This window comes from Amphiura filiformis, chromosome 12 (genome assembly GCF_039555335.1).
Source record: "Amphiura filiformis chromosome 12, Afil_fr2py, whole genome shotgun sequence".
NCBI lineage: Eukaryota > Metazoa > Echinodermata > Ophiuroidea > Amphilepidida > Amphiuridae > Amphiura > Amphiura filiformis.
The window spans coordinates 61,556,021-61,579,536 of NC_092639.1; the positions used below are offsets into that span (position 1 = coordinate 61,556,021).

The window sequence follows — 23,516 nt, forward strand, 5'->3', positions numbered from 1 at the left end:
CTAATCCTTTGAAAGTCCACGCTCCCTCTGGGAAGATTTTGGAAATATCTTCCAAAGGGGAGTACAAATTTTAAATGGATCAGCACGTTTCCTAACTATATTTGAAACTCATCCTCCCTCTGTGGAGGATTCGGTTGAATTGTTCTCAGAGGGTTTGTGAAATTCAAATGGAGCTGCCTAGCACATTCATTCCATTTGAAATTCATTCTTCCCCTACAGAAGATATTTCCAAAATCTTCCACAAGGGTAGTGGGGATTTTAAATTTTGAGGATGATTAAAAGTATGCGTACACACCCCAGACACGCACGTTCACAGTGAAACAAACAAAACTTAACCTGTAACATTAACTTCACTTTTTTCTCATTGTGTCAGGCAACTGCCCATGTGGTTGGAGGGAATTTGGTGATTCTTGTTACTACATCGCACACACCAGTAGATTAACATATGCTGATGCACAGGACTATTGTGAAAACAAAGATGGCAATTTAGTGAGCATAATCAGCCAAGCGGAACAGGACTTCCTTGCTGGTGAGTAAATGATCCTTGTAAATGCATTATAAAAGTAGGAATAATGAACTTTAGGATAAGTGAAGGATAAAAATATGATGCCGGTGTTGTTGGCAGGAACATGGTGTGATATATATTCCAATGGCAGTGGAATATATGTGGAGCATCTTGAACAAATTAAAAAGGCACTATATAAATGCCAACTCTTTTTCATGTTGTTCTATTTTCCCCCATGACAGGTTGCACAGATCCTGACACTAGTGACTTTGGTTTCTGGCTTGGACTGAATGACATAGCTAATGAAGGAGTATTTATGTATGGTTGATATGTAGTATATAACTTGCATCATGTTTTTGTATTGTTACTCCATGACAGGTTGCACAGAGAATGATCCTGACACTAGCGACTTTGGTTTCTGGCTTGGACTGAATGATATAGCTAATGAAGGAACATTTGTTTTTGAGGATGGATCTACAGTAAGTAGATATATTAATATTATTTTGCTCATGCGGTACCTGACTTAGCGTCGATTCCCTGAGGCAACATGCCATGTTTCCGCGGTATAGTCTATCCCTGGTAAAGATGTTAACATGATTTCAGATAAATAGCGCCATCATTGTTCAACTTTTCTTTAAAATGACTCAGTTTTACATGCTATCAAACAACCGTGGTGATAGGCTGATATTTTTTTGGGAGATGATCCAGGCTGGGATAGTTAATCTATAGTGTAGACTGATATTCAGTGAGCTGATCCAGGCTGGGATAGTTAATCTATAGTGTAGGCTGATATTCAGTGAGCTGATCCAGGCTGGGATAGTTAATCTATAGTGTAGGCTGATATTCAGTGAGCTGATCCAGGCTGGGATAGTTAATCTATAGTGTAGGCTGATATTCAGTGAGCTGATCCAGGCTGGGATAGTTAATCTATAGTGTAGGCTGATATTCAGTGAGCTGATCCAGGCTGGGATAGTTAATCTATAGTATAGGCTGATATTCAGTGAGCTGATCCAGGCTGGTATAGTTAATCTATAGTATAGGCTGATATTCAGTGAGCTGATCCAGGCTGGGATAGTTAATCTATAGTGTAGGCTGATATTCAGTGAGCTGATCCAGGCTGGGATAGTTAATCTATAGTGTAGGCTGATATTCAGGGAGCTGATCCAGGCTGGTATAGTTAATCTAGTGTAGGCTGATTAGGGTAATGCACCTGTTTGCTGTCTGTTTATAACAGTTCTCTTCTTATTTCAACACCATCAGTTTGATGTTGGGTATATTGGTAACTGGGCTACTGGACAACCTGACAATGGAGGCACTGGTGGTAATGAAGATTGCGCAATCATGTGGCAGATACCAAGTCAAGAAAATAACTGGGGTGATGTGAGCTGCAGCCAAGAACAGGCTTTTATCTGCAAGAAACAGAAAGGTAATTCATTATTTACCTGGGATGGGGTGAGTGAATAGTGTGTGTTAGTGGTCTGGTGGGCAAGAGGGTGTGCAAGCAAGCGAGTGTGTATATCTAATCTCCTTGAATGCAGACATTTTTATGAAACTTGACATCCCACCAAACTGAGACATTTTTGCCACCATTTTCTGTTTTCTGCATTTTAGTATGTGAATAAGCTACAAAAAAAACCCCATCTATAAGAGATAAGTTCGTCCTGGTTGATTTGTTTAAACTCATTGAAAATTGTATATAATTTGCATAAAATGTGTGTAAAGCTTCGATTTCCAATGGCCCCTGTTAAGTGATCAAAATCAGGAAAAACATGTCCGCATTCATTGGTCCAGTACAGACTCCCTGTTTAGTGGTGAATACCTGGTGAAATTATGCATGGCTTATTATGCACAAGTTTGAGCTAGTGGGTCAGTTGACCAGGTAAGGTAGTGAGTAAATGAGCAAGTTAATGGTGTGGAAAAGCCATGGAAAAATTAAATTGCCCAAATTTATGCAAAAAATTATATCTTCTTTACCTTACTATTGGAAATATTTGGCACTGAAACATGTATTTATGAGAGTAAAACAAAATTTACGAATAATTTGTAGCATAAAGAAGTTTTTGATAAAAAACAAATGATAAAATTATACATGATTTAGGCGTGGCAAATTCTATGGGATTGAAAGTCATGGAATATCATGTAAAGTGTTATTTGAAAATATGCAAAAATCCTGCCGATATCATCAATTTTGTTATTGTTTTCTCACCCCTTCTCTTGCAGCGAATCCTGGTGTAAATTACCCAGTCCAGCCATCAGCGACGGCAGCACACGCCTTCACACAGCTGGTACCAGGACAGTGTTATACTATTACTGTGGATGCAGATGAGTATGCCGCTCAAAGTGAACAACAACGTACAGGTAGGAAAGGATGAATCAAATGTTTTTACTGTTTTTATCATTTGTTTTTGTTTTTTTTGTCCCTGCTAGATCCATTGATTATATATTTTTATCTCTCTGTTTGGTATATTGTTGGTTAGTATGGTGTACAGTGGTTATCATCATTTGTCCATTTGTGTACATTTGTATTTATGTTTGTTTTTCTTTGGACCCTTCTGTGGGCTTTGAAATTAACATACTTTGACCTTGTGCAAAAATGCAACGTTTTAATGACTGAAAATTTTAGAAGGTCCTGTTTTTGGCTTTATGATGTGGTACAGCCAGTATTTAACATCATCAGATCCAATAATCAGATCTTGCATACTACTCAAATCTGTAGGTTTTGTGATCTTTGGGACAGCAGGTGAAGTTACTTCAACATTTTAGGCCCAATCAAAAAAAAGTTGTTCTTCCTTGGGACCGTGTATAAACAAACAAAATAATGTCAGTTCAACCAACATTGAATCATTTATTTTGAACCTGGTACATTCCCTAGGTATTATTATACGATTCTTTGTTTCTTGTTTCGCTTGCTTTTACTATTTTGCCGGTTTTGCCAATAAAAAGTGATTAAACAGAGTTGCTGAATTTGATTTTCATGGGTTTTTTTTTCAGACCCTGATCTAGTCAGTGGTATAACTCTAGAGGAGGTATCCCCAGCTTATGCACGCCTATCATGGACGCTACCTAACGGCATACATGATGGCTTTTATGTTAGCTATGGAGTCAAGGATAGTGGTGAATATCCAACTGATTATCCATACAGGCTACTCAAAGGTGTTAAAGGGGTGCAACTGTGGGTATGTATACTGTATTATCACTGATTAACAACCCCTCTCCAACCCCTACCACTTTCTTCAATTGAAATGTAGCTAAAATATCATTTTTTTTGCAGTGATAGATCTATACGCATCATTTTAATATAAATCCAAACTTGATTGGTGGAACTTGTTATCAGTGGTCTTTCAAACTGATCTGTGCTTGTATAGCCACAAGAACTTCCGTAAAACATCACATTACCCCTCTGTAACCTTCATTGGCTTCACTTCACTTGTGTATCAAAATCAAAATTTGTTTAAATACTTAAATTTTAATTAACATATTCTTCATGGAAATGCACCACTTAAACTTTATCTGTATATGGGACACAATCTGATCCATGGGGCCAATGGCAGCAAATTTTAAACTGAACGAAATTGTCAAAAATGCCTCGTTTGGCCCCATTGAGCAGATTGTGTCACATACACGCAATCAATCATGCTTATGAATATCTTCATCTCACAATGTTGTAAATCAGCCTTCAATACAAATAAAATCTATGTGTTGCATCTCAACTCTGTTATCCCTGTTATTTCTGTAAAAGTAATAACTTTTGCATGTTTAATTTGTCAAATTTTTTCAATTTTGGACTACATTGCTTGTTCTGAAATTTTGAGTTTTCCTACATAGACCTATGCATAAAAGATCATATTCACTCATTTTTATTTTTACAGAAGTTATGTTGAGCGTCAAAAGCGCAAACATTATGTTTGGCCAAAATGTTTAGTTTGACAGTACCTTCATGGGATTTTTGTTTTACAGGACCTTGAGCCAGGCACAGAATATGTTGTCATCGTTTATACTGTAGCAAGTTATGGAGATTGTGATGAACTGACTAGCTTAGCTCAAGAATTTGAATTTAGTACAAGTAAGTATTTTGCATTTTTCTGAAGAATGGGTGTAGAAATATACATCTATCCTTCTTTCTTCCCATTGTGACCTGGGGACAAATGATGTTTTTTTATTTTTATTTTACTGCTAAAAGCAGACGGGTACACAAATAGCAATGCTAATCTTAAAGGCCCATTCAGTGATACCAGTGAGAGTGTAAAAATCAAGATTTGGCAAAAAATGATGAAGACAGTAGTATTGACAAAAGTTGAAGTCCCATTCAAATACAAATTTTAAATGTTATTTCTAATAAATTTTTTGTGTGTCAGTAAACAAAGTTTGTTGTACAGGGTGAGTCAAAAAAAGTGCAATAGAGAAAAGAATCCATTTTTATTTAAGAACCGATTTGAAACTTTTAGGTTTTAAAACATTTTATAAATGATAGATCCATTAGTGACCTTGTGTGAAAAAACCAAGGAATTAGCATTTACCGTTTTGTTTTTATGACACATTTTATAGCGATACCCAATTTTAATATCTGTCCAAGAAACATCTAAAATTTGAATGTCAGCCCACTCTGTGTAAGGTAGATTTGGAACAACTGCTATTTTATTAACCTCATTGGTATCAAAATAAAATGGAGCACCCAAATTGTTATTTTCCTTGGTCTTGTTTAAGGAAAAGAAACATTATTTATTGTTATTTTCATTTTACCTTTACTTTAAAGATGTTTATTCTCTATCAAAAACATACACATTTGTAGGCGGATTTTTGCAAATGTCGAAATGAAATGCTGCAAAATTGAAGTGGAGTGAATTATAAAATATCCAGTAAGTTGGACATATTGGGATTAAAAAAACTGGAGTTGAAGTCGAGTGAGGTATGAAGGTATTAAAGTAATGTTAGAAAGTTAGTTTGAACAGAAAACAGGCAAAAATCAACCTTATTTATGTTAAAGTCAGTTTCAGAGCTGGTGCCTTTATCGTGCATTGTGTGCTCTCATTCAAAATACATGTACCTCGTGGACAAATAATGAAATTGGGTATCGTAGCAAAAGGACTCATAAAAATTAAACGGTAGATGTGATTGACTTCATTTTTTCACAACAGATGCGTATTGAGTGTGGCATTTATAGAAACTTTCAATAATTGGAAAGTTCAACGTGGTTCTTACATAAATATCGATTCTTTGCTCTATTGCACTTTTTTTGACTCACCCTGTACATTGTATCTGATCCAGAAAATGCACACACTTGTAGAAATGTACATCTATATTTCTTTTTGCCCATTGTGTCCTGGGGTCAAAAGGTTTTTTTTTTTAAATTTTGATTTTACTGCTAAAAGCAGAAGGGTACCCAAATAGCAAAGGCAACAGCGTTTGCTGAAACGTACACAAGTAAGTGCATTTTCTGGATCAGATACAACAAACTTTGTTTACTGAGTTTACTCCACATATCTTGAGGAATGAATGAAATAAAATATGAATGAATGAATGAAAATTTGTTCAACTGTATATTTTTGTGTGTTTTATACCCAGTGCAATTTTGCATAAATATTTAAATCAATTATTGTACTTGTGTGTATTTTTATATTGTAAGAATTATTGTATGTAATTTTGGCCTATGGGCCACAATGTGGGAATGAAATAATATCCATTGTTTATTATCTCTCATTTCAGTTGATAAGCAACCTGGAACTGTCTACCTGAAAGACAAAGACACTGATAGTATCACTGTTACATGGGGAGAGGCAACAAGTACACAGACTCTGGATGGATACCAATTATTTCTTTGTCCTGATAGTTGTGATGATGTAAGTATAGCACAAAGACTCTGACAGTGTTAAATAAATTGTTAAATAAACTTAAATTAGACTTAAAATGTCGATAAACAATAACGAAATCCTGGTGATACCTATGCTTATTTCCCCTACCCAATAATAATATGCCCCTTGCTCATTTAAGAGCAAAGCAAAGATGCAATTAAGTTTAAAGTTATGGACACACTTTTTTTCTTGGACTTAATTTGAATTATTCACAGAATAATAAATGTTTGTTGCGAAATAATTAAACTTTACTTTCACAAAACTTTTAAAGTAATAAAGACAAGTATGAGAGTATACATCTAAGTTATTGATAGCACATTTTGTTTTAGACACTGGTCCGATTTACAATGCAGCACATCGTTGCATTCAGTTACAAGGGCTCATTGCATCAGAAAAGATGCAGTATTGGAAGTTGCACTTTGGTCCATTCAACTCTCACTAAGCATGCAGAATATAATCTACAGTAGGTCAGGCCTACTATATCTTTTCTTGCATGATGAGCCATCATGACCAAACACACTTTGGATCTGTTGTGTCAAATAAAATGTGCAACCTATAACCTTGAGTTTTGTAAGAATTCATTATATTCATTCTAAAAAGTCTTTGGGAACTTAGGAATTTTGGACCCTTTATCTAAACTTTGCTTTCTCTGAATCCATAGCCTATTGTATTTGGACCAGACATAACTAAATATACTTTTGATGGTCTGGTGCCTGGCAGAGAGTACTCCATGAGATTCCAAGTCTTACGTACAGGTGGCAACAATGATGCTATGCAACTAATTGTTACCAGGACATGTAAGTATCTCCTGTATACACCCCATACCCCACACACACCCCATCCCCACCCCTACATACAGGTGGTAACAATGATGCTATGCAACTAACTGTTACCAGGACATGTAAGTATCTCCTGTATACACCCCATACCCCCCACACACCCCATCCCCACCCCTACATACAGGTGGTAACAATGATGCTATGCAACTAATTGTTACCAGGACATGTAAGTATCTCCTGTATACACCCCATACCCCACACACACCCCATCCCCACCCCTACATACAGGTGGTAACAATGATGCTATGCAACTAATTGTTACCAGGACATGTAAGTATCTCCTGTATACACCCCATACCCCACACACACCCCATCCCCACCCTTACATACAGGTGGTAACAATGATGATATGCAACTAATTGTTACCAGGACATGTAAGTATCTCCCGCACACACACCCACACCCCACACACACCCCATCCCCACCCCTACATACAGGTGGTAACAATGATGATATGCAACTAATTGTTACCAGGACATGTAAGTATCTCCTGTATACACCCCATACCCCACACACACCCCATCCCCACCCCTACATACAGGTGGTAACAATGATGCTATGCAACTAATTGTTACCAGGACATGTAAGTATCTCCTGTATACACCCCATACCCCACACACACCCCATCCCCACCCCTACATACAGGTGGTAACAATGATGCTATGCAACTAATTGTTACCAGGACATGTAAGTATCTCCTGTATACACCCCATACCCCACACACACCCCATCCCCACCCCTACATACAGGTGGTAACAATGATGATATGCAACTAATTGTTACCAGGACATGTAAGTATCTCCCTTTACACACACCCACACCCCACACACACCCCATCCCCACCCCTACATACAGGTGGTAACAATGATGATATGCAACTAATTGTTACCAGGACATGTAAGTATCTCCTGTATACACCCCATACCCCACACACACCCCATCCCCACCCCTGCATACAGGTGGTAACAATGATGCTATGCAACTAATTGTTGCCAGGACATGTAAGTATCTCCTGTATACACCCCATACCCCACACACACCCCATCCCCACCCCCACATACAGGTGGTAACAATGATGCTATGCAACTAATTGTTACCAGGACATGTAAGTATCTCCTGTATACACCTCACACCCCACACACACACCCCATCCCCACCCCTACATACAGGTGGTAACAATGATGCTATGCAACTAATTGTTACCAGGACATGTAAGTATCTCCTGTATACACCTCACACCCCACACACACACCCCATCCCCACCCCTACATACAGGTGGCAACAATGATGATATGCAACTAATTGTTACCAGGACATGTAAGTATCTCCTGTATACACCCCATACCCCACACACACCCCATCCCCACCCCTACATACAGGTGGTAACAATGATGCTATGCAACTAATTGTTACCAGGATATCTCCTGTACACACACATTGGTCCCACAATTAAGGTGTAGACAAAGACACACACCAACACACACCCTACCCCCACACACCCCGCCCTACCCCTACATACAGGTGGTAACACCCCCGTACACACACACCCTTCCCCTACACACAGGTGGTAACAATGATGCTATGCAACTGATTGTTACCAGTATTTCCCCTACAAAATAAATGATAGGAATTCTTGTTTTTACTATCCTCTATATAGTCTATAGTAAAAACACAACTTTTATTCTAATTCCTAGTCTGTTTAACCTGAGACCATAAGTGCCTGTCAAAACTCGCTTTATTCTAAAATGAATGACACATGTTTGCAATTTCACTTGTCTGTACTGCGGTCGCGTTTACGCTAGGCTTGTGCCTGCAATGCACTATGTGTGTGTATCTAGACAAGTGTATTAGATGACAACTAAGAATGTCTTTAGAAGGCAGATGCTAGTGTCAATTTATTCCCTGTTTTTGATTAGATTCACTTATTAGTAGAACAAAAATGATCTCCTCTGAACATTCATTTATAATTACTTTATTTTATCTCAACTCTTTTACATTTAGCGCCACTGAGTGTCCAAAACTTTGAAGCAGAGAGTTTCCCTAACCTAATCATGTTCACCTGGGAAGCGCCCCCTGGTGGCGACTATGACCAATATGTGCTATGGTATTCCACCTGTAACTGTCTGCAACCAGGCGAGAATGACTTGCAGTATGAGGTGATTGATAGCTACGCATTGACATACTATCTGTGGGTGGATGTACCAAATACCATTGTGTTTGCTTCCTTATCGACGAGATCACAAGTAGAATGTCCAAGTGAGCCAAGTGATAGTATCCCTGCCTTCATTTATGGCACAGAAACAGGTTAGTTGAGTCTAATATATTGCCTAATGCTGTTAAAAGTATTAAACAGTCATGTGTACTGATAATATACCATTAATATGCAAAAGAAAAAATGCTGTAGATTTACAATTACAGTCATTATGTCATTTTATTTGGGTAAAAATACATCAAATTTAGTCTCGATAATATACTAAATTTAGTGAAGTCTTAGCAATAGGTTAATTAATTCAATGAAATCTAGACAATGTGCTAAATTCAATGAAGTATAAACAATAGGCTAAATTTTAAGTCTTGAAAATCCTATGGGATTGTTGTGATTGATTTAAAACTTATGATGGGCTTAGGATGTATGATTAGTTTAGGACCTAGGAACTCTTTGGGAAATCAAACCCAGTTCTAATAAGGGGAGATTGGCCAGATGTAAAGATGTAATGATGGATTTAAAAAAAAAATTAATTAAATGTGTCACGATCAAGGAAAATGAGTCAGATGTCGCTAATATTGATTTTGAGATATTGGCAAAGAAAGTGTTAAAATTCTTTTGTTTTATATTGTTTTCAGCGATTGATAAATTGACGTAACTTCACAAAGAAAAGTTGTATCAACGTGCAGTTTCTGAAAGCTCTAAATGTCTTCTTTAGAAACATATGTAAAACTTATTTTCGACCAGGGTCAATATGTGACTCATGCCCCTTGATCATGTCACAAATGAGAATATATTGCATACTGCATTAAAAAGTAACCCTTTTTTTTCTTGCAGCGGATTTAAATTTGGCACCTTTGGAAATCTTCATCATCAGAAAAGGTACCAACTCAATACTGCTATCCTGGGGACAAGTTGCAGGCGAGAATGTTTTATACACATTATCTTGGTACCCGGAATCAGATGATTCAAATCTTAAGGAACGAATCACCAAGAACACAAGATGGCTGATCCAAGGACTTGCTGCAAGCACTTCCTATTACATTAATGTGGAGTATGCCAACTTACAATCACCCAATGATGGATTGTTCACAACCAGTAAGTACAAATGTATAATCAATATGGCTTCCAAAAGAAAAAAGTAGATCAACCCAATCTTTATCTGAACCAAGATTATCGTCTTACTGCAGATTTCAGAAAATTGCTGAACTGATTTTTAAAAATAATATTTTTTATTGAAGGCTATTCAATGGGAAACATTGGACTATTCCATTTTAAATTTGCTATTCCCTGTGGAAGATTTAAGACATGTCCTTCACACAGGGAGTAGGTTTTCACATAGAATTGGTTGGGGTTAATTATTTTGAAACTGATACTCCCTCTGTATGACTTCACCTATATTTTCCACAAATGGAAGTTACCCAATGTGCTATTCCGGTTTAAATCCATACACCCCCTATGGAAGATATGACCTTATTCTGCCATACAGGGAATGTAGATTTCAAATATAGACATATGGCAGTCCCTGCCATTTGGGTAACCCCATTTGAAATTTATACCCCAGTATGGAAGATTAAGGTCACATCTTTCATAGGGGATGTGTGGATTTCAACTAGAACAGCCCACTGAGTCACTCACCTTAATGTATTCATTTTGTTTGTTTAATTTTGCCAGCAATTTCGCCCCCAACGGGCCTTCCTGCAAATCCAGATTACATCACACCAACCAGTGCATTATTGGAGTGGAATGTAGATGGTACCGGCTTGACTGACAGCTATCTGGTGTACTATGAACCATGGAATGAGCTTCAATATAAATGTGCTGCACATATAGTAGTATGTATTTATATTGCTTCACTATTTAAGCTGTGTATTTCTAACAAATAAAAAAGGCTACGCCCTGTGCGGCATTGGCATTTGTTACCCCTTTTTCCTTTTGTTCTTAATATGGGAAACCTCAAAACTTTTTCCCTAGGATAAACTTGACTTTTAATACCTATGTTTGTGGGATGTTGCCCTTAGCAGTGTGATTTGTTTTTAAAGTTGAAAATGGTTTTATGCCCTATTCAGAATATCTTTTTGTCTGTTTTTCTTCACTTTCGTCCCATTTTTCTTTCTGCGAAAGGAAAACATCAAAGGCATCAGATTAATAGCAACTTGCGGGCTGCTCAGACAAGTCTACATGTCAATACACAGGTTTTTGTGGATATATGGATGTGCATATGTCTGCTGTTATTCTCACAATTCCTGGCTTTGCACACCTTTCAAACTTTCTCTTTCTCCCTCCCTCTCTCCCTTCCTCCTTCCCTCCTCTCTTCCTCCCTCCCTCCCTCACTCCCTTCCTTCCTCCCTCCCCTCCGCCAGTCCTCTCCCTCCCTCCCTCCCTCCCTCCCTCCTCCCTCCCTCCGTCCCTCCCATCTTCCATCCTCCCCATCTTGCTCTCTTCTGCTCACTTGCTCAATGAAATTGCTCAATTGAACTATTTTGATTTGCTACTTTCTAAAGATCACTGAAAATGTAAAACTGAATATGTATATTATTTGTATTTAGTACTTTGAGGATGGCCTTTTTACAGAAGAGACAGAGGCTAAATTGACCTACCTGGTCCCCGGCGTACAATACAGAGCAAGGGTGTTTGGTCAGAATAAAGTTCCTGCAGTGGAGACATTTGTTACAGGTAAGGCTAAAACAATGTTAGGCTTATATTGTAGGGTTAGGGCTTAGGATTAGAACTAAATGGCTTCACCATAAGTTTGGTAGTGACATAGTTGCACACTTCCCTAGTTACAGTATCATATCTAGTCTGCAGAGCGTATAAAACTGCATACAAAAGTGGTATACTTGCAGTGCAACCATATAAAAGCACCAAGGTCACCGGGCAAGGTCACTACCAAACTTGAAGGGAAACAAAGTATAGTACTAGGATTAAGAGATTATAATTAGTGTTATGGTTCAGCTGACAATCACTATTCTTAATGCTTTGCATGCTGGCCATAGGTTTCAACAGGAAAAGTCCCAAGTTTGCAGATATTTTCTCAAAATTTTGAGAGCTTTGACTGTTTTATTAATTATAAATATATTGTGATTTCTTCAACAGATTCCATTCCATATGGTGAATGCCAAACTGTTGGCGTATACTCCACATGCATTGTGGCAGTCTGGGATTCAGTCATAGCCCCTACCGATGTGTACGGGTACCGTCGCACTGTCAGAGTCGATGCAACCGATGAAGTCCATGGCGTGCAAGATTTTACACCATCAGATCATCCATACGTGACATTTGGGAACTTATGGCCTGGGACACAATACGAGGTGTGCTGTGAAGTGCTCCAAATCAATATTCCAGTCCCAGCGGAGAATTGCATCCCACAAGTAACAGGTATTAACTACCTAATTCTTCTTCCTTCTTAGTAAAGCGGGGGCTCAATTTTAATTTTGGTAGGGGTGTGCAGTGCTCTAAGTGCTGAACTATGGGAACAAAAAACGGATTTTCAGACAATATAGAGGCTTCTGAACTGAAATTTTTCCATATTTGTTGGTCTAGTGAACACAAAGTGGGATAAATTATAGGCTGTGGAGCTAAGAAATACATATATTTTCCAGATTTGATCTGTACAGCCAAATTTTTGTAGTTTTACTCATAGTGAAGCTAAATAATGGACTGCAATTGCACATACCTGCATGTATCACCTTAACATAAGAGTGTCCCCCTCCCCCAGGAGTTAACCCTATAAGCTCTGTACTGCCATTCTTACATGCCCCTAATTGGTTAATTACATGATATATAATCATCTGAATAACCAATCAAAATAGAGCTTTAGATTTTCAGCACTTTTAATCTGATACATTTCTTACCATATCTGTGATTGGCTCATTACATGCTATATCTCTCTTTGTAACCAATCAAAATAGTTCTTAGAAGCTGATAATTTGCCAGGTAGTGCCCATGGTGATGAAGGGATCATCAAAGATTTTCTGTAAAAAATAGTTTGTGTAACTGCTCCACTAGACAATCAACAATCATAAATACAACAATTTGGTCACAATATCTCATGTATACCTCCCCATTCCAGAAAAAATACAGCACTAATTTTTGGGGATTAAAAAAAATATTATCTAGTTCTGCCAAGAGAAACATAGCTCAATTTTAATCATTCATTTAGTACTTACTGAAGATAAAAAAGTTCATTATTTTACTTATTTCTTGAAAAAAAACCCCAAAACATGCATTTTTGGCATGTTTTCTAACAGTAGAGTCATAAAAATCAAAGTCTAAGCATTCTTCACTTTTTTGTTGTTAATTAATTAAATGATTGGTTATAAGAATGAAAATGTCTTTTCCAAAAATTAGAATACATAAATTTAAAATTAGATTTCATACAAGTCTTTAGACATGATTGACCCTAAAAATGCATGTTTTCAGTCCTTAATTCTTAAATTTGGCCAAATAGTGAAATTTAACTTGCATTGCCAGTTAGTACTAAACAAGTAATCAGGATTGAGCTGTGTTTCATTTAGCAGAAATTAGTCCCCAGCGCTGACTGCTAGTGTGCATACATTAATAGGTCAATTTGGTCACAATGTCTCATGTCTAGTTCATAAAACATTACAAGCCCAAGAAGAATATGACAGCTCATTTGTGTCATATGAATTCATTATTTATTTATTCATGTATTAATTCATTTATTCATTCATTTACCTTTTTATGTTTATTTAATTTTTTTTTTAGCTTGCTGATCAATTTTTTTTTGTATGTTCAATTTTATTAGCACCACAAGGTCCATTCATCGTGTTCATCCAGGACGAAGATCTCCAGGGGTTCTGTGTTTACTGGGACGGACCTCTCACAAACTTCGACAACTATGTGATCAAAATCATAAACGAAGACGGCATTACTGTCTATCCACCTGTAGGAGTTGCCACGTTACCCGCAGGAGATCCTCAATACGAAGCGTTACCACCGGAACATACATACCAGTGTATCGACTCCTTATTGCCGGGTAATACGTACACGGTTACAGTTGGCACGTGGGTAGATGGAATTCCCGAACCGCAGTTTAGTGATAGATTTGAAATAGAAGCAACCACAGGTAAGTTTGTCAAAATCAAATCAAAACTTTATTTCCAAATTCATAACATACAGGTGAGTTTCAAATCATTGTAATTTCAGCAAAGTGATGAATACCATATTGCTATAAACCATCCCTATAGTTAATCTCATCTCAAGGTAAGAGTATCATTATATTGGATTTTGCAGTGACAGACTCCAATCAGTGCATTTTGTACGGTTACTTGGCCAGCGTATGGACAAATCTGCCACTGCAAAATTCAACATGGTGTTACTCCTAACTTGAGACGAGATGGACTATATATGAGGTGCCTTACAAGATTTGCCTGAGCATGGGTGGCAACCACGGCTTTGCACTACCAAAAGTGTGATCAAATCCCCTTCCAGAGTCACTCAGAATAGTACTAATAGATGATTTATAGTTATCTGGGATTGTTAAGGCCTAAAAAAAATAATGTTTGGTTTCCGGTATCCCGACCGACCGTGTAAAAGCCTGCCGACTCAAGTAATTTTATCCAATTTTAATATGAAAAAGTGGAACAAAAGTATTGTCCATATGTGACATGATCCAGGTCGTAGGAAATAATTTTAGAAATTGAGGCCAAAAAAAACATGTTACTTGACTTACTTGATTTTAGCAAAACCATTTATCGTCGTTTCGTTCATTTAAAAAAATTGATACAAAAATGACTATTGCTTGGCTATAATATCTGATCAAATATTTAATCAAATTTGTTGCTGAAACCTTGTGTGTTTTTTTGCCCTAGGTGTGTCGGTTTTCCAGTTCCATGGACTAATTTTGCTCAAATTGTCATATGTCAAAAATGCAAATTGATAATTACGCAATTTTTTGCATCAACACTTTCCAAAGACGATACACTTTGTGAATGTATAAGCATTATGACCATTAAGTGTTAATACTGTTGAGAAAAAATGGGTCAAAGTTGGGTGGATTTTACTGTGTCACCCTGTACATGTAGTTTTTAGCACATTGGAGTCTGTTATATTGAAAACTTTTATTTACAGATCAGTAAATCTGTTTTTATAAGTCATCTGACCGACCCTCATATTTTTGTCTCATACAAACAAAGAAAGCGATGATTTATAGTGCACTCTGCACAGGCATAAACCCACAAGCCTCAGCACACTATGCAGGAATTTGCTGACCACTGACCCAATATACGCACCATACAAAAGATTTAACAACAAAACAATGGACTTGCAGTTAAGAAGCGCACACCAAAATTGAATAGATACAGAACTGACCTGCATGAATAAATCATTGCATTCTGGGTCAGGAATTTTTTTTCGAGGGGGGGGTATTGGGGGGCAAAGTGAATTTCAGGGGGGCAAAATTGCCGCAAAAAATGGAAATTTACGTGATTTTGGGGGTTTTGCCTCAAAAGTGGGAGGGCAAACTGGGGGGCAAGAAAATATTTTCCCCCTTGCCCCCTCAGAAGGCCGCCACTGGTCAGGAGCCTGAGTTTCTCATATGGGAAAATGAGACAATAAGCAGGTCCTTGCTCCCAGGGGAATTTCAAGTTAGTTCAATTATTAGAACAAATAGGAATTGTGCCGTGGATCAAACTCGCATTGACACATACACACCAATGCACCGGAGTGACAGTTGAATGCTTTACCACTTGTGCTGTCAGTTTATATCTTACCAATTGAGCTAACTTGATTCCTTGACTGACAATTGTTTTTAATACATAATTGTAACAACAATAAAAAATTATTTTCTTTTTATCAATACTCACAGAGATCCTGAATCCGTTAAAAATACTTATAGAAACTCAAGAGAAAAATGAGCTGACTATTCAATGGGGGTCTATTGATGAAGCTGGTGTTGAGAATCCTCAATATACAGTAGAATGGTACGAAAAAGGCTACACTGGTCTACCAGACACTTTTGGAACTACGGATACGCGTTACACTATTACTGGGCTTGAGGCAGGTAAAGGGCACAATATCAGAGTACTATATCTGGACGAGGAGTCGGAAAACAGCGGGTTTTTCTATACCAGTGAGTATTATGATAATTTATATTTATAGGTTAATAACTGCATATTACTTGTTCAGAGAGAAATTTGACAAAATAATGCACACACGCCGATATTTTGATGCATCTAATGTGTAAGTCCCACTAGAATCTATGAATGAAATGTATAAAGCAAATATATACTGCCTCCATTCGAGTGTCTGGTTTAAAACGATGGTCCCACAGTGACTATGGTCTATGACTATAATCCTGCAGTAATAGTACTATTTGGCTCATTTTAGGCCTATAGTTTTAACCAGAACCTCTCATGGCAATATGTATATTATGCACAGCCAAGTGATTAATATCATCAGCTAAAATCACAACAAATTTGAGGAATGGATTATGTGCTTCAGGTTTATGACAAAATGTAAATCACAACAAATTGAGGAGTGGATTATGTGCTTCTGATTTATGACAAAAAGTAAAGGACCTATAACTGAACCTTGAGGAATGCCCAAAGACAATTTCACTTTATTTAACATGAAATTAAAGGAATCGAAAAATTCAGGACTAAGAGGGATTGGACCCATAACACTTGATTACAGTTGAGATCTTATACCACTGCACTACCTGAGTTCACAGGTGGCATACAGGTAATCAGTCCTGTACATAATTCAGAACTAAGACTGGATTAAACCCCGGTCACTTGATTACAGGCGAGATCTTATGCCAATGCACTACCTGAGTTCACAGGTGGCATACAGGTAATCAGTCCTGTACATAATTCAGAACTAAGACTGGATTAAACCCCGGTCACTTGATTACAGTTGAGATCTTATGCCAATGCACTACCTGAGTTCACAGGTGGCATACAGGTAATCAGTCCTGTACATAATTCAGAACTAAGACTGGATTAAACCCCGGTCACTTGATTACAGGCGAGATCTTATACCACTGCTGTTCACAGTTGGTACTCTTGTAATTTCACCTAGTCATGATTGACTAGTCTCTCACTGTGCCTTATTTTAGCAGCCAGTTATAAATTAAATAATGAAGAAAGGATATGCGAGCATCAGAAAATAAAATGCATTATAGTGTGTGGCAAAAAACACTTTTTTACTCAGATTGACTTTGAACTCTTGGAGAATTTACTGGGGTACATACTACTACTGTGCTGAAATATCAGTAAGATTGAGTTCCAAGTCGATCTGAGAAAAAAAGTATTTTTCGCAAGCCCAATAAGAAATTTTGAATTGAAATCTATGATGGTGTATGCAATTGATATTATATTGTAATAACATTCATAAAAAACCTTAAAATTGTTTCACAACCTTTTGTGTTTTCTAAATCAAATAGTTCCATGTCCACCTGAAAATCTTGTAGCAATCAACAACGCCAACTTCCCCAGATCTGGAACGCAATTCTCCCTCTCCTGGGATCCACCTACTGATGGCGTATATGAGGGTTTCCGTATTTCGGTCACTGATCCAGACAGCAGCACCAACGAGAAACTGGAAGTTGTCGTTGTAGCAGCAGATACGCTTAGCTATACAGTGGTTGGGTTAAATGTGAATCAAGTGTATATATTCTGTGTTGAAACCATTGTTGGATTTGATGTGTTACCAAATGATACATCGAGTGAGGCGGTATCAATTGAAGGTTCAACAGGTGAGTATGTATGTATAGGTATAGTCATAATCCTTCAGAGATTGCCACTGAGTCAGTATGTATGTACAGGTATTTTCATAATCCTTCAGAGATTGCCACTGAGTCAGTATTATGTACAGGTATTGTCATAATCCTTCAGAGATTGCCACTGAGTCAGTATGTATGTACAGGTATTTTCATAATCCTTCAGAGATTGCCACTGAGTCAGTATGTATGTATAGGTATTGTCATAATCCTTCAGAGATTGCCACTGAGTCAGTATGTATGTACAGTTATTTTCATAATCCTTCAGAGATTGCCACTGAGTCAGTATGTATGTACAGGTATTTTCATAATCCTTCAGAGATTGCCACTGAGTCAGTATGTATGTACAGGTATTGTCATAATCCTTCAGAGATTGCCACTGAGTCAGTATGTATGTACAGGTATAGTCATAATCCTTCAGAGATTGCCACTGAGTCAGTATGTATGTACAGGTATTGTCATAATCCTTCAGAGATTGCCACTGAGTCAGTATGTATGTACAGGTATAGTCATAATCCTTCAGAGATTCCCACTGAGTCAGTATGTATGTACAGGTATTTTCATAATCCTTCAGAGATTGCCACTGAGTCAGTATGTATGTACAGGTATTTTCATAATCCTTCAGAGATTGCCACTGAGTCAGTATGTATGTACAGGTATTGTCATGATCCTTCAGAGATTGCCACTGAGTCAGTATTATGTACAGGTATTGTCATAATCCTTCAGAGATTGCCACTGAGTCAGTATTATGTACAGGTATTGTCATAATCCTTCAGAGATTGCCACTGAGTCAGTATGTATGTACAGGTATTGTCATAATCCTTCAGAGATTGCCACTGAGTCAGTATGTATGTATAGGTATTGTCATAATCCTTCAGAGATTGCCACTGAGTCAGTATGTATGTACAGGTATTTTCATAATCCTTCAGAGATTGCCACTGAGTCAGTATGTATGTACAGGTATTGTCATAATCCTTCAGAGATTGCCACTGAGTCAGTATGTATGTACAGGTATTGTCATAATCCTTCAGAGATTGCCACTGAGTCCAGTATGTATGTACAGGTATTGTCATAATTCTTCAGAGATTGCCACTGAGTCAGTATTATGTACAGGTATTTTCATAATCCTTCAGAGATTGCCACTGAGTCAGTATTATGTACAGGTATTCTCATAATCCTTCAGAGATTGCCACTGAGTCCAGTATGTATGTACAGGTATTGTCATAATCCTTCAGAGATTGCCACTGAGTCAGTATTATGTACAGGTACTAGTATTGTCATAATCCTTCAGAGATTGCCACTGAGTCAGTATGTATGTACAGGTATTGTGATAATCCTTCAGAGATTGCCACTGAGTCAGTATGTATGTACAGGTATTTTCATAATCCTTCAGAGATTGCCACTGAGTCAGTATGTATGTACAGGTATTGTCATAATCCTTCAGAGATTGCCACTGAGTCAGTATGTATGTACAGGTATTGTCATAATCCTTCAGAGATTGCCACTGAGTCAGTATGTATGTACAGGTATAGTCATAATCCTTCAGAGATTCCCACTGAGTCAGTATGTATGTACAGGTATTTTCATAATCCTTCAGAGATTGCCACTGAGTCAGTATGTATGTACAGGTATTTTCATAATCCTTCAGAGATTGCCACTGAGTCAGTATGTATGTACAGGTATTGTCATAATCCTTCAGAGATTGCCACTGAGTCAGTATTATGTACAGGTATTGTCATAATCCTTCAGAGATTGCCACTGAGTCAGTATTATGTACAGGTACTAGTATTGTCATAATCCTTCAGAGATTGCCACTGAGTCAGTATTATGTACAGGTATTGTCATAATCCTTCAGAGATTGCCACTGAGTCAGTATGTATGTATAGGTATTGTCATAATCCTTCAGAGATTGCCACTGAGTCAGTATGTATGTACAGGTATAGTCATAATCCTTCAGAGATTGCCACTGAGTCAGTATTATGTACAGGTATTGTCATAATCCTTCAGAGATTGCCACTGAGTCAGTATGTATGTACAGGTATTGTCATAATCCTTCAGAGATTGCCACTGAGTCAGTATGTATGTACAGGTATTGTCATAATCCTTCAGAGATTGCCACTGAGTCAGTATGTATGTACAGGTATAGTCATAATCCTTCAGAGATTGCCACTGAGTCAGTATGTATGTACAGGTATTTTCATAATCCTTCAGAGATTGCCACTGAGTCAGTATGTATGTACAGGTATTGTCATAATCCTTCAGAGATTGCCACTGAGTCAGTATGTATGTACAGGTATTGTCATAATCCTTCAGAGATTGCCACTGAGTCAGTATGTATGTACAGGTATTTTCATAATCCTTCAGAGATTGCCACTGAGTCAGTATGTATGTACAGGTATTGTCATAATCCTTCAGAGATTGCCACTGAGTCAGTATTGTGTACAGGTATTGTCATAATCCTTCAGAGATTGCCACTGAGTTAGTATGTATGTACAGGTATTGTCATAATCCTTCAGAGATTGCCACTGAGTCAGTATGTATAGGTATTGTCATAATCCTTCAGAGATTGCCACTGAGTCCAGTATGTATGTACAGGTATTGTCATAATTCTTCAGAGATTGCCACTGAGTCAGTATTATGTACAGGTATTCTCATAATCCTTCAGAGATTGCCACTGAGTCCAGTATGTATGTACAGGTATTGTCATAATCCTTCAGAGATTGCCACTGAGTCAGTATTATGTACAGGTACTAGTATTGTCATAATCCTTCAGAGATTGCCACTGAGTCGGTATGTATGTACAGGTATTGTCATAATCCTTCAGAGATTCCCACTGAGTCAGTATGTATATACAGGTATTTTCACAATCCTTCAGAGATTGCCACTGAGTCCAGTATGTATGTATGTACAGGTATTGTCATAATCCTTCAGAGATTGCCACTGAGTCGGTATTATGTACAGGTATTTTCATAATCCTTCAGAGATTGCCACTGAGTCAGTATTATGTACAGGTATTTTCATAATCCTTCAGAGATTGCCACTGAGTCAGTATTATGTACAGGTATTTTCATAATCCTTCAGAGATTGCCACTGAGTCAGTATTATGTACAGGTATTTTCATAATCCTTCAGAGATTGCCACTGAGTCGGTATTATGTACAGGTATTTTCATAATCCTTCAGAGATTGCCACTGAGTCGGTATTATGTACAGGTATTTTCATAATCCTTCAGAGATTGCCAGTGAGCTGGTTATCTTGATTGGTAGGATGAGCAGGGTGAAATCATATTGAGTTTTTTATTTACAGCTTTGTTCCTATTTAGAAATGGGTTTCCAATGTTGTCATAAAAAAGACACAAACATGGCTTGATGTATCTTTGCATACTGGAGATGTGCATTACATGTGCAAAAAGGTACAATATCTGTGTAATGGGCTAATCTGTTTGAAGTCCACACTCCCTTTGTGAAAGGGTTTGGAAATATCTTCCACTTGTGAGTATGAATTTGAAATGGAATTAGCAAATTAACCAAATCTATTTGAAACTCACCCTCCCTCTGTTGAAGATTTGGGTTAAATCTTTCTCAGATGGTATATGAAATTCAAATGGAGCTACAATATACCTAATGTATTCATTCCATTTGAAATCCATATACTTCCCATGTTACAGATATTTCCAAAATCTTCCACAGAGGTAGTGTGGATTTTAAATGGAATAGTCCATCCAGAGGGAAAATAGGTTTGTGGACAAGATATGTTACCAAGTTAGTCAATTGGTTGTCATTTTAGGACAAAGACTGTTCCTTACTTTTTTATGAAAATTAGAGCAGCTTTGACTTTTGACCCCTGTAGAACAAGAAAATAAACCATTTTGTGTCATATAGCTATAGATCACACAATCTTTACTACATCTCTGTGATTCATGGGACCTGACAAATAGTTTGAAATGTAATTTGATTAAAAGAAAATTGTGCCCACCCCGGTACAATCCTGTGGGGTCAATTTGGATATTTTGTTGAGTTGGCAACTTTTTACTCAAAAATGCCAAACTCATTCTTTAATTTTGAAATTAAGTGAAATAGTCTGTGCCAATATACTGAAGTATTTATTTGAAAATCCATACACCCCCTATGGAAGACATGACCTTAAGTCTCCTACACAGGATGTGTAGATTTCAAATGGAGTCAACAATTCAGGTAGCCCAATTTGAAATTCACACTCACTATGGGGAAGATTAAGATCATATCTTCCATAGGGGGTGTATAGATTACAACTGGAATAGCCCATTTGTTTGTCTGAAGCCTAGTTGCAGCACAATTTGTTTTACTGAAATCATTCAATGACTGCTTATTATTTATTTCGATTTCAGATGACCTAGGACCATTAGTTATCGAAATCAGTGGTCGTGATATGGATCATTTCCTCGTCAGTTGGGGCCCCATCGACAACCCATCAGAACAGGAGACGCAATATGTTATCACAGCTAAGACAGAAGCTGGAGCTATTGCTGCTTCTGATCTTGTATCAATTGGTAGGTCACATTGTTATTATTCGGGGAGGGGGGCATTCATATACTATTATGTGTTACCATAAATGAAATTGTTTCATTCATGTTTTTTAAGTCATTGTTGTTGATGTTTTTGTTGTTGTTGATCATGTACAAGTCAGTAGTTTTAGTAGATATTCTTTTTGTTTCTCACATTGTTGGTTTTAATACTGCTGTTATTGTCTAAATTCTATTGGACTTATCTTATATGACATGTCTATAAAACAAATTCTTTGTCTAAAAATTGCTCTTTTATAAGTTACTTATTCTATTTAATTTTTGTTTTCAGGTGAACCTACAAATAGCCTTCTCTTTCCATTAAATTCTGGTATCAAGTATAACATACAAGTCAAGATTGGAGACAGAGAATCAGATGTCGTTTGCATGTACACAAGTAAGCCATTTCTTAAATTCCTTTCTATGTTTCCTCTTTTAATTTTAGTATACGTCACTATGGAAAACACGCAAAACGCAATACCTTAGCCTTGTGTTGTACAAGTCTAGAAATTTACTCACATTTTAGATGTACGTTTCATCTTCCGTGCGGAAGATTTCATCAGTACTAAGCTGATACAGATGCTGCACCACCTCTGGTCCTCCTACTCTCATTTCTGGACCTGTACAACACAATCTGGTATTAAAAAAATATATATATGACATGCAATGTTTTTCATTTTAGCTGATATTTCATAGTCTGGTTACTATTATAAAATGTGTATAAAAAGTGGCGTATAGTCAATATGCCACTATGGAAAACGATATGCTAAATTTAATTAATTATTAATTAGGTAATTTTGACTGCTTAGCAAAATGAAAAAGAATTTGTTAAAAA

At 37.3% G+C, this 23,516-nt stretch overlaps 1 protein-coding gene across 1 annotated transcript in view; it reads left to right on the forward strand.

The window, feature by feature from the left end:
* Positions 1–23,516, forward strand: part of LOC140166980 (uncharacterized) — a 185,802-nt gene that overhangs the window by 67,724 nt on the left and 94,562 nt on the right. Inside the window, exons 33-50 of the mRNA XM_072190462.1 lie at positions 374–529; positions 884–984; positions 1,766–1,931; positions 2,726–2,863; positions 3,497–3,681; positions 4,463–4,568; positions 6,209–6,342; positions 7,016–7,151; positions 9,195–9,497; positions 10,237–10,497; positions 11,074–11,234; positions 11,949–12,075; positions 12,496–12,777; positions 14,168–14,488; positions 16,229–16,492; positions 17,807–18,118; positions 22,508–22,669; positions 22,974–23,078. Of these exons, the coding sequence (XP_072046563.1) occupies positions 374–529; positions 884–984; positions 1,766–1,931; positions 2,726–2,863; positions 3,497–3,681; positions 4,463–4,568; positions 6,209–6,342; positions 7,016–7,151; positions 9,195–9,497; positions 10,237–10,497; positions 11,074–11,234; positions 11,949–12,075; positions 12,496–12,777; positions 14,168–14,488; positions 16,229–16,492; positions 17,807–18,118; positions 22,508–22,669; positions 22,974–23,078 (3,420 nt within the window). The remainder of the gene's footprint in view (positions 1–373; positions 530–883; positions 985–1,765; positions 1,932–2,725; positions 2,864–3,496; positions 3,682–4,462; positions 4,569–6,208; positions 6,343–7,015; positions 7,152–9,194; positions 9,498–10,236; positions 10,498–11,073; positions 11,235–11,948; positions 12,076–12,495; positions 12,778–14,167; positions 14,489–16,228; positions 16,493–17,806; positions 18,119–22,507; positions 22,670–22,973; positions 23,079–23,516) is intronic.